This window comes from Uloborus diversus, chromosome 2, assembly GCF_026930045.1.
Source record: "Uloborus diversus isolate 005 chromosome 2, Udiv.v.3.1, whole genome shotgun sequence".
In the NCBI taxonomy this organism is placed as follows: Eukaryota; Metazoa; Arthropoda; class Arachnida; order Araneae; family Uloboridae; genus Uloborus; species Uloborus diversus.
Window position 1 is genome coordinate 187,932,402 of NC_072732.1, and position 12,462 is coordinate 187,944,863.

The 12,462-nt window shown below is 31.5% G+C and overlaps 1 protein-coding gene across 1 annotated transcript in view; it reads left to right on the top strand.

Annotated features, from left to right (window-relative positions):
* The window catches only part of LOC129216716 (centrosome-associated protein 350-like), a 94,779-nt gene that overhangs the window by 32,263 nt on the left and 50,054 nt on the right, over positions 1–12,462 (top strand). The window contains exons 10-13 of the mRNA XM_054850933.1: positions 3,714–4,227; positions 8,770–9,045; positions 9,168–9,283; positions 10,159–10,224. Coding sequence (XP_054706908.1) covers positions 3,714–4,227; positions 8,770–9,045; positions 9,168–9,283; positions 10,159–10,224 — 972 coding nt within the window. The remainder of the gene's footprint in view (positions 1–3,713; positions 4,228–8,769; positions 9,046–9,167; positions 9,284–10,158; positions 10,225–12,462) is intronic.

A 12,462-nucleotide genomic window follows, 5' to 3' on the forward strand; every position in this document is an offset into this window, starting at 1 on the left:
GGACACTCTAGTACAAGTCCGAGAAAAGTTTTGGATAATCAAGGGTCGCCAGGCCATCAAGTCCGCTTTGAGCAGGTGTATTGTCTGCAAAAGATTTAATGCTCTACCTGGAAAACAGGTAGTCGCGCCACTTCCATTACCGAGGATTGAACAGTCATATCCTTTTCATGTTATAGGCATTGATTACGCTGGCCCTCTTTACGTCAAGGATAAGGAGGACAAACATTACATTTTGCTTATAACCTGTGCCACCACACGTGCAGTGCACTTGGAACTCGTGAATGATTTAACTACAGAGACCTTTTTGTTGGCATTTAGAAAGTTTGTGTCTCGAAGAGGAATACCTTCTGTAATTTATTCAGACAATGCCAAAACTTTCAAACGATCAAATTTGGACTTGAAGACAATTTTTTCACTAATAAAACACCCAGAAGTTGAATGTTACTTTGCTGGGAAGAACATTAAATGGGTATTTAATGTGGAGAAGGCCCCTTGGTGGAGAGGTTTTTATGAGAGACTAGTGAGAAACGTAAAAACTTCTCTACGGAAAATTTTAGGTAAATCCTCCCTCACTACGGATCAACTTGAAACGACAATTGTAGAAATAGAAAGTGTTATCAACTCCAGACCGTTGACTTATTTGTACAACGAACAGAATGAACCATACCCGTTAACACCAGCCCATTTATTAGTAGGAAAGAGACTTCTAAGTTTACCATCAGTAAAATTACTTTGCAAGTCCCAATTCTCTACTAGGAGGTTGCTAATTAAACAATTTAACTATCGAGAGAAACTTATGGAATCATTTTGGAAAAGATGGTTAAGGGAATATTTGTTAGATTTAAATTCAGCACATTTTTCTCTAAACAAGGGAAAAGTAAAGGAATTTAAGGTAGATGATATAGTTTTGATTCGAGATGATTTTTTACCAAGAAATTTTTGGAAGCTAGGAAGAATTATTGCAACATTCACTGGTAGGGACGGGAAAATAAGAAGTTGTGAAGTAAAAACAGGCACGACAATTCTTAAAAGACCAGTGAAATTACTGTATAATATGGAACTGCAAGATTATTACTAGATATTTTCAACGTATTTTTAAAAAGTATTTGTTGTATAGTTAAAATTATATTTGCGTAAAAGTGTTCTAAATTATTGGTTTAAATATTAACTGTTTTTTATTTTGGTTCAAATTTCAATCATGTATATATTGTAAATAAGAAGTATTTGTTAAAGTTATGTTTTCGTTATTGTATTTGTAAATATTGTATATTTATCTTATTCTTCAAACTGTTAGATATTTGTATAGATTATTGATACATATTTTTTCTTTTCTAGTTCAAATTTAATGTTAATTAAAATTTGCTCAATTTATGAATAAGGAAAATGAATAACTTATGAATGTGAAAAATCTGATTATGAAAATTTATGAATATGGTAAGTAATTAGTTACATAAAATATGATTTAAGTAAATTCATGGCTGAATTGTATTCAGAAAAATTAAAGAATAGAAAAAAAAAAAATCTTGGAGTTCAGGTAGGAGAAATTCTGTATCTGACAATTCTTATGGCAATTTGATAATTATCTTTATGGTCCATTCTTTAGCTATTGAAAAAATATTTACTGGTTTTGAAATATGATGAATGAACATTTTATTCTGTATTTGGTGCAAATTATAATGTTTGGAACTTGGATAGAATTTATGAATATGATTTGTGAAAATGTAAGATATTTTAATATATCTCTGAATTTGATTTAAAAAAAAAATAAGATTCTTGACTATGAACTCATGTGCTCTCAAGAAAATAATGATGAACCATTGTTCATCCGGGGGGAGTGTGTAAGAAATTATATGCTCCACGTGGTTACATTGCGTAAAACTTGACAGGGATCCCAAGATTAATAACTCGGGATCTCCATAATTGCGCAATGGGGCTTTACGCGATTGACTTCTGCGCAGATGCATGAGAGCGCCTGAGTTCATATGGCTATAGGCAGCTATGGAGGCATGACTGCAAAAAAAATCTCCTGATCGAATAGCGGGATAAATTTATGGATATCTCTTGACCGCTATTCGGGATAATGGGCAAATTGGCTGCCCATCATGTATACTGTTTCCGTATATAGAAAATAAATTAGTTTATGTGTTGTGAATGAACGTAGTCTCTTCAATTCTCTCCCTTCTAAAAGTGATACATGAAAAATATGACAAAGAAGAAGGGGTGAAAATCCTCTTCACTTACTGGCCCAATCAAACCCAAGCTGATGGCATGCGAAAACCTACTTATGCTATAATTCTAAGTTACCTCTATTATGTATTTCTGCATTGGTGAAAGAATAGGAGAATACTGAAAATTTGAGCACAGACCAAAAACACATAATTGATAGTTGTGCAACTGTTTCTACTGGACTGTGCTCTCCAGAGTTACAAGACAGCCAGCCGGGGCCTATTACATAGTCTAGGTGGCTCACAGCTGCCTACAGAACTCTTTGCTTGCGCTTAAGTGCCTCGAAACCCTAAGATGCCTTATGATATCTCACACTGTTCATAATATGAGTTTATTTACTCATATGATTCATTTCTATAGAAACGACAAGGGTACACAAAAGATATTTAAAAGTTTTTGTAAATAACATGGCCTTCCTAAGGATTCACAACAATGCTACCATAGCAATGTAAACTGACGAAACCAAGGTATTAAAACATTGTAATGAATATTAATTGATAGCAATTAAGAGAAAAAAGAAAGATCAAGAATTTTGAGTGTTTGAAAGTACAAGCAGAAACTTTCTGTACATCCACACCATCTTTAGTTCTTTGTCGAGTTCTGTGCTATTTAACCTTAATTTTGAATGCAGCTGCACAAAGTTTTCAGATATCACATTTCAAATTAAAATTTTTATACGCAATAAGTAGTTAATTTATGACACACAATGCATCTAAAAATGCATGTGATAAAACTATATAATAATGGCAGAGAAATATGGCGAAAAGAAAATTTGTACTATTTCAGAAAATTTATTAAAAACGTTAAAAAAGGGAAAACTAGTAAAACTTCTACTCATTTGTGGCAAAGGAAAGAACTGTAATGCGCACCTCAAAATTTTCATGGGAGTAAAGTACCACCATTGGCACCTTTTCCACGCAACTCATTATCGAAAATAAAAATATATCATTTTTACTAATTTTGGCTAAAAACATGAAAAAAGCATTTTTTTAAAACTTCAACCCAATTGCGGCAGATCAAGAAATTGTCAGAAAAAATTCAAATTTTTTATGTGCACTTTGCTCTACCAATGACACCTTTTCCGCACTACCCATCATCGAAATTTTAAAAAAAGTTTTTTTCGGCTCACCCTAATACACACATGTAATTGCTGCTAGTTTATATGAACACTTAACAATAATAGCTTTGATGTTCATTTTATTCCCGAAATTCTGAATATTAATGAATATTTAGAGATTATGAGCATTACTTATACAAGGCACTCTTTTTGCTTTCATTGCACTGTAGAAAGTTTTGAATTTCTTCAGATAAAAACTAAGGTGATAAACTGAAAATTATATCAGTTTAAAAGCTGCTCTCATGTGTTTAAAATAATTTATCATTGTGATAGAAAAATTTAAAATGCCCTTTTCATGCATTCATTCATTTATATTTATTTTATTGGATTACAACTCTTCACTTTTTATTTTTCTTATGTCTTTTTGTAGGTTTCCAAGTCAAAGAAACTTGCAGTACTTAAAATGCACCACAATAACTCACCTGCTGTTTTAAATAAGGAAAATTTTCAGAAACTAACTTCCAAACTGGGTCATGGAGGAAATGTTTTAGAAAATAAAGAATGCTCTGAATCTGCTTCTGCAAGAGTTAAGCAAAATGTTCCACCCGAAGAAAGTGAAGAACCAACCAGAGATTTTATGCCCATGAAAACTGATCTAAAAGTCTGTAAACCCAATAAAATTCATGATAGTCATGAAATAAAAGAAAATGATAGTTTTCCGAAAGTTTCAGACCAGGCGCTTATTTCTATCGCAAAAGCTGGTGACAAGGATGTACCATCAAAAATGGTAAATTTAAATGAATCCTCCAAACCCGACATTTTAGCTTCCTCATCTAACTGCAGTTATGCTTCAACCCTGAGTACTCCCACTGAGCTTAGTCAAATGTCTGGTATAAGTAAATCTTTTCTTCAGGCATTGAAAGAAGCCAAAGCTGCTCCTCCAAGTAAGTGATTCAATCATTATTTAAGTTCAATGTTTCCTTGTACATTAAACTTGTCGTTCTAGGCTTTTATACAGTAAAACCTGTCCACAACGATACTGTTGGGACCTAAAAAATTATTGTTATAGACAGGTAATCGTTATAGACAGTTTGATTATTTATGCTAACATTTTTCTGGGACCAAAGAAAATATTGTTATAAACAGGTTTATCATTATAAACAGTATTGTTACACACAAGTTTCACTGTAATATGATTTGCTACTAATACGGTATGGTCAGGGGCAGCAAATAGGGGGGGGGCGAGAGGGGGCGGTTGCACCCCCAAATTTTTCACTCAGAATAACAAAAAAAATGAATAAATTCAATTTAGATAACTTAGAAAATCATTTGCCCACATTTTCAAAACAGAAAAAACTGATGGAGAATAATTGTTTGCCTTAACTAAAGAAGTATATGGGTTAAATGTTTCAAAATTGTGTATTTTATGTTATGATGGTGCATATTATATGAGATGCCCGTACAGTGTTGAGACTGCGCAATTTTTACGTGTAAACTCCATGTTATTTTACATCATTTTTAAGCTCATATTATAACTTAATGTTTAGCTATGCTGGTTAGGTATGCTGGTAAGTGCTCATTGATGCCTTGTACTAGAAACACATCTTAGCAACTCGATGTATTATATGCTTTCATGGAAGGTTTTTGTAAAGATGTGCCATTTTTGAAAAACATCCCACATCAAAAAAAAAATACTTTCATATCAATAAATATATCTTGAAGCTCTTCACTTGACAAATTCTGAGTGACACAAGATGGTATTCAAGAGTTGAATCTATAAAAGCCCCCTGGAAGAATTACTGGAAAGCGACCTTTTCATTGATAGAAAATCTGAAGTCATTTTAATATGTATGATTTAATTTGAATTTTTTATTACTTTATTTATACTGTGAAGCATTTTTTGAACAATGCTACACACTATCATAAAAATTTCAATCCACTATTCTTAAATCTTAGATTGACAATTGAAACTCTTAGTAATTTTTGCACTAATGCATACTTGAACCAAATGTGGAACTTTGTGACAGAACTTTCTGTTGCAGTTTTTACTGTTTGCCAATGTAGAAGAGGTGACAAAACCCACATGAAGTTTTAGCCAAAATATTAAATCAATATTTTGAATGAAATGATCAATTCAGTTTCTCAAGAAATTGAGACAGGATTTGATGAGATATATTTATCATTGATCTGAAGCTCAATATTATGTAGCTCGGTTATAGAAAAAGAAAAAGTAAATATTACACTTGTAAGTAACAGTATGAGGAAAGAGGAATTGTTTTGTGAATTGGGACTATACTTTTTGATGACGCAAAATAAATGCTAGTCCAATTTAAAAAGCTTTCTTGGTTATTTTAAATAGAGGACTCTGAAGGAAATGTGTTTTTTGACATAACTTTCTTGCTTCCATTGTTTTCTGACTGTTTCAAGCAAGTTAGTCATTTGAAAAACGACTTTTGTGATTAAATTGAAAAACCAACGTAAATAAAGCACAAATTAACACGAAAATACATCATATAGTTATTTCAAGGCTACAATGGAGCCTCTTCATCAGTGCAAAAAACTCAGCACACAACCAGAAAGTTGTGGGAGAACTGAACGTCAACCAATTTTGACTTTTGTGTGTCAGGAGGGTAGATAATTACCTTCGAAGCACAATGAGGCAAGCAAGACCTTCATCTTTAACTGTACTGGCAATAAAGCAAAACAATTGATTGAATATAGTTACAAATTTTTCTGTTCTTCCTGACTTCAAAAATAGCAGAATAAAATTTTACTAAAAAATTAAAACTACCTAGTACAGAGATGTTTTGTGAGATCTAACTTATTACAAAACAAATTTAAAGCTTCGGCTATAAAAATTTTAATTATTCTTAACGAACCTAATTATTCTTAACATTAAAACAATTTTATTATCACTTCTTGTTAACCAATATGTATTTTATACCGCACTGGGGAAATTCATGTTCAAGAAACTCGACCCCCCAAATGAAATGCTGAAATGCCGCCCCTGGGTATTGTTGGTATCTCGTTGTTTAAAAGAGTATTGATTCCTTATTGTGAAAATAAAATGTTGACTTTGTGTGATGAATGAATATGGTTGCTACATGATGGTTATAGTTAACACATTGTGGAACAATAAACTGTGGCATTCCACGTTGAAACATATCGCACCCCGGCAAGAAAAGTGACACAACTCAAAATTTGGGGAAAACACACTACCAGTTATTAATTTAAAATCTGCCTTTAATGCTATTCCTTTCTACAAAACTTGCACAAAGACAGCTTACTTAACTGGTGCATGGTGGTGCAAAATTAATATACAGTGCTGGCCAAATTATTAGACTAAGACTGTTTTAAAAGCAAATTCTTTATTGATTACATAACTATAGACAAATTAACAAACAGTGAAATAATTATCTAATATTTAGCATGCATTCCCTTGTTCTTGATGAGCATTTTAAGTCTTTTTGGCATACTTTTCACAAGGTTTACACCATAATAAAACTTTTACACCATCTTAACTTTTTGAAAAAGGAGGTAAAAAATTGTTTATACTCACTATTATATATACTCACATACTCACTAATTACCTAAAACTAATTTTAAATAAAACAGAACACACTAATAAAAAGAATAAGTGAACTGTTTAAGCTGATTGAGGTTATGTTCTTGGTAGGTAGATAAACAAAGAACAGAAACAAAGCAGACAGTGCTGCCACCTGCAAACATTAAATTATGCTAAAATAATGTAATAATCAGTGTACAGTATGTACTGTACTTTAACAGTGAAATAAATAGTATTTTAGTACAAATAGTGTACAAAAAAATAAAAACTCTTTAGTCTAATAATTTGGCCAACACTGTAATCAATTATGATGCATCATAAAATTTTCATAGTTTAAACATAATAGTTCTGAACTCTAAGTATGCATTATCAATTTAGACAACATAAACTAGCAAGTACACATCACATCATCATTTTTTGTGAGTATTGTAAGATTTGAGACTATAACACTTAAAACTTTGATCTCGTAAAACCTTGATTTTCTCCAATGCTGTAAGTTGTGTCACGTTTCTTGCGGGAGTGTGATATGTGAAATTGTACAGAGAGAGAGACTGTTCAATCGAGGGGCTGTGAACTTTTAGAACCAGTCAGAAGTTTATAAAAAAATATAAAAAGATGATGTGAGGGTTATCAGTGTACATTTTACAACAATACCTATGATGATCGTAAACAGTCATTTGATAAAATGAGAAAACCTTGAGAATTCTTGTGAATCTTGTGAATTCACACACAATGTGTTAAGTTTCCCTATTTAGATCTGCACAGGGCACATTCTAATAAACGCACATCATTGAATCTTGGTTTGTACCTAGGGAATTTTGTACCATTGGTTGATTTGTACTGTTTTATGAACCTGGGGCAAAAGAGATGTAGAATGTATTAATGCTAGTTTGATTTTTCTTACCCCCAGATGAATGCTTTTTTGCTTCTTTGTCAATCACAATTCCCATCACTAAATTGCTGCAATTGATAGAGAACTAGGCTTGATCAAGCTGCAACAATCTTTGAAATTAAAATTAAAACAAATGGAAAACATATCAAATAAAAATTATATGATGAAGTAAATTTTTTTGTTTCTATATTCTTCATTTTTTTTCTTCCTGCTTCCCCTTCTCAACAGGTAGCAAAAATTTTAACTAGTGTTTTCTTGTTGGAAATTTCTCTTTCTTGTGGTTTTACTCCATTGATTTTGTTTATTATTTTATTTGTTTCTTATTAGCTTTATTTGTTTATTATTCTCTTTATTTGTATGCTACTTTAATTATTTTTTATTTCTATATTAATTTGTTTTACCAGCTGTGTCGCCCGGCTTTGCACAGTCGACCTCGAAAATAAAAGTTATGTCAAGCGACGCATGTCCAACAATCAGGCTTGAACAAACGAAAAAAAATCAGTAAAATTTTGCGGTAAATTGCGGAAAAATTACCGAAGAGAAAACATTTTAAATCCTCCGAATACAGGAAAAGCCTTTAAAATAAAAGCCAGTATTTGATTTTCTTCATGCTACAAATTTTAATAAAAGCATTGTCACGGAAAGTTGAGATGAAGCACTGAGTTATAATTTGAGGAAAGCCTTCGAAAAATAGGGATTTTATATCGAAATTTGAGGGTCATAATTAATAGTTTTTAATTGATATCTCCGCTAATTATTATTGGATGATTACATTAAATAGCCAAACCTAATGACGGGAAGTTTACAAATCCATCGATACCTGGTTCGATGGTCAGTTCACTGTCGTGCGGGAGAAGTAACTTGGGCATACGTAGTTACATACATAGGTACATAGTCTCAGTTTTTAATTGTATTAGATTAATCATTTGTTTGTTTACTTATTTTTTATTTTCTCATTTTTAGCATGAATTTAATTGCCTTAAATTTTTGTTTCTAGTTTTATTATTAACTGAAATATTCTATTTTTAGTCACATCTGAATCAAGACAATGTGAAACATTGAAGAATTTGATGAAATCAATTGATGTATTGATAGAGCCTTACGAATACTTTTTAAGAACAAAAAAATGGGTTGAAGAAAGTCCACCCCCGCCTAGTCTTAAGGACTCTGAAAAAACTGAATCTTCAGCTGGGAACATCATTAACAAAGCTGTGCATAAAAAAAACAGTCGTAACTTCAAGTTAGAAATTGCCAAGTCTCTAAGCATGCCAAAAGATAATAGTATCTTTATGGAGAGAGTTTCTGGTATGTTTTTATTCTTAGTTCATCATTATTTCTTTTACCTGCTTTTCTGGAAATATTGTTTTGAATTTATTTGAACTTAATGAATTGTCTAATGTTAAATGTGCATAACATTCTATTTTTAGGCATCGGAGATCCAAATGAACTTTATTCAAGAATAATGAATGAAGACGCCTCAATCCAAAGCGTTGTTGAAAATAACATTAAACAAACTAGTAAAAGTGTTGAATCTGATGAAAATGTAAGAATGTTTCCTGAAACTTTCTTTAAAAAGTTAATATCTTAAATTTTGGTGAAAAAGTTGCTCCTGTTCATGATCTATATTATGTTAAGGTTAAGAACCATTCCATATTAAATTGTTTAATGTGTTGTTTTGCACCATTTTTGGTTTTAATGTGATATTTATACCAATCTTTGCGCCTTTTTTTTGAAATTATTATTATTGTTATTGCTTGGGAAAAAAACTTCTGAGGTGTAGCCACTTATTTTTTTTTTTTTTTTTAATCAAATTAGTGAAAGTTGTGTTTTTTGACTCCATTTCTATGAGTTCTAGGGTTTTTTTTTTTAATTAGTAAGAACATCAAAGAAGTCTTATTGTAAAACTGAAAGATTGAACTTTTATGTTTTCAAAGTAAGAAACAATTAAAGTGAAGCATAATTATAAATATTTTTTGTGTCAAATCCTACTTCCGAACTTGCGGTTTTGGTTATTTTATGAGTAATAAAGTAGGAGATGGACTTACCGTGACAAGTGAAAAATACTTTTTCAACCCCCAAAAAGGAGATTCAGAGCAGGTGATAATAAGTTGAAAATTGTAGAATAAACAGACCTTACAAAATTAGGCAAAAACTATTTTATTAAGCTGTGGAACAAACAAATGGCTATATATCAAGAACAACATTTTTTAAAGAATTTTTTTTAAAAAAATCTCTGTTTTGGATTACAGATGATTGGTACTTATTACTTACAAAAATCTATCAAATTCAAAAATGATATGGCACAAAAATTGATTTTTTTTAGTTAAATTTATTTTTTAATATGACCTTTTTAATTTAAACCGTAAATTAAAATGTCTTAAATTTTCTTCCTACAATTTTTGATTGTGCTCCTTTTAGGTATCAGAGGATGATTTAATTGAGGAATCTCTTCCGTCAGACGAAGAAAATGAAGTAATAAGTGCTGTGAGTATGAAAACTTTCAAAATGACGATGATTTTTAAATTTAACAAGTGATTGATTTGCAAAAATTTGATTTTGACTTTTGCATGTTTCAATAAAGCATTTTCTTCTTTTTTTTAATTAGTAGCATGACATGAACTTTGAAATTTTTTACAAATTTTTCTAAATGATTCACATAAGTTATCAAATAACTTTCAGTTTTTGTATTATTCCGGTGGATTTTTAAAAAGTGTTGTGAAGTTAATTTATAATGTTAATAATTAATTATCATTATTATTATTAAGTTTGACAGTTCAAACATTTTCTTACTTAATAGGTTGATTGCAGCAAATGCAGTTCTAGCATTAAAACATTTTTTATATGTTATTATACACATTAAAAAGTGTGATGCTTCAGACCATCGATGTGTCAATACCATCAATGTTTTAGTTTTGAACATTTATGCAGGGTTGCCAACCTTGGAGAAACAATTTGAGGAGCACATGTTTTGATTTTGAGGAGCATTTTGAAATTTTATGGAGCAGCTCGGTATTTTGCATAAAAAAAATTTAGTTTTTAAAAAAAACTAAAACTACCTATCTAAACCTGTTTTTGAGCTTTGATAATAATTTTAAGCACCAGCATGAAAACAAAAAACAGCTTTAAACACTATGTCATGCTTGAAAAGGCTCAGCTGGGAAAAGCGGAGCAATATAGCTTTTTTGCAGAGTTTCGCTACTTTTGCAAAAAACCTCTGCCAAATTCAGAGGTGTTGGTAATCCTGTTTATGTTTTTTAATTGATGTGGCACCACTTCTCTAGGTTTAACAGTCCAATTATAATTTAAAGTAGGGAAGATTTGCTTCTTTTCTTTTTGGAATGGTAAAGCTAAATGCAATCGAGCATAAGTTGATTTAGTTTTCTTTCAATATTTTTTGTTTGTATTTAAAATGTTTTATTGCTATTTAGTAATTTTTTCTTTTAGCCAAAAGGAAATCAAAATGGAATAGTGGATAAACCAAGTCGTGATATCGTTCAATTGAGCCCTCAAAAAGTACCAGACCCATTTAATGTTATAAATACATGGAAAAGAAAACCTTTGGGTAAATTTTAATTTTTTTGTGCACAAAATTAAAATTTCTATTGATCTTCATTTCTGCATTCATTTCCATTTTGTTAAATTTTGGACCATGGTAATGCATGTCAAATACAGGGATGAACTTTTAGGAGAGGTGAACTTGAAAAGGTTTTTGGACTCATTTTGGGGGATCTCGTTCTTGGGGATTACCATCACACTTGAGGGAGATGGGCACTCCTGTTAAATATACCCTTAATGCCTATCATTTCTACTTAATTCTATGAGTTGCTTTTCATTTTATCTGTTAAAATATTTAATTTTGTGAAGTTTGTAAAAATCATTCTCCCCCCCCCCCCCTCCCAAGATTAAGTTTTTATTCTTAAGCTTGTTTCGGTTTTTGGAATAAATACTACAGAACTACTTGTATGCTGAAAATTTGCTCACTCAAATTCCAACATATATTTCCATTTTACTCTCCCCTAACTAATTTTGACTACTCTTATTATTTTTTATGTGACATTCAGGGGCGCCGACTTGGAAAAATTATTGGGGGGGCCGGATGTCACCGGGGTCTAGGGAGTATGTTAAAGCATGGACCCCCCCCCCCCCCCCCGAAAAAAATTCAGATTTTTGTGCCTTGAAAATGCCAACTTACATATTTTCTGGTGTGTATAATTTATACAGACAAACATATGTGACAGGGCGTTTTCAAAGCAAAACAATCTAAAAATTGGTACACAAATTTTCTGCTTCAATTAGATCATGTCACTTGCCTTAAGTGAGGGATAATTTTACAGTTCCATTTTGTGGGGAGACGTGCAGTACCATAGCTAGGCTACGGCACTATACAAGGTAGTGCACTTGAGTTGCATGGAAAGGCACTCCCAGTGGCACCAATTCAAAACAACTATTGGGGGGAGGGTACCATAACGGGGGCCTTGCCAGGGGAAATTTTCTAAATTTGAGATAAAAAATAGTGTTTTAAGCATTTTAGAGTCATATGATCAACATTAGAACCCCAAAAACTCGACTCTTGGTAAATCGACACTCTGAGAAAATCGACAAGACAACACATTTTTTGGCTTTGAAAAAAAAAAAAAGAAAAAATGGTATTTTTTGTGAAAAACTAATTTAATTTACAGTAATAATTATACTTTTAGTCTATTAGCAGTGAATATATAGCTC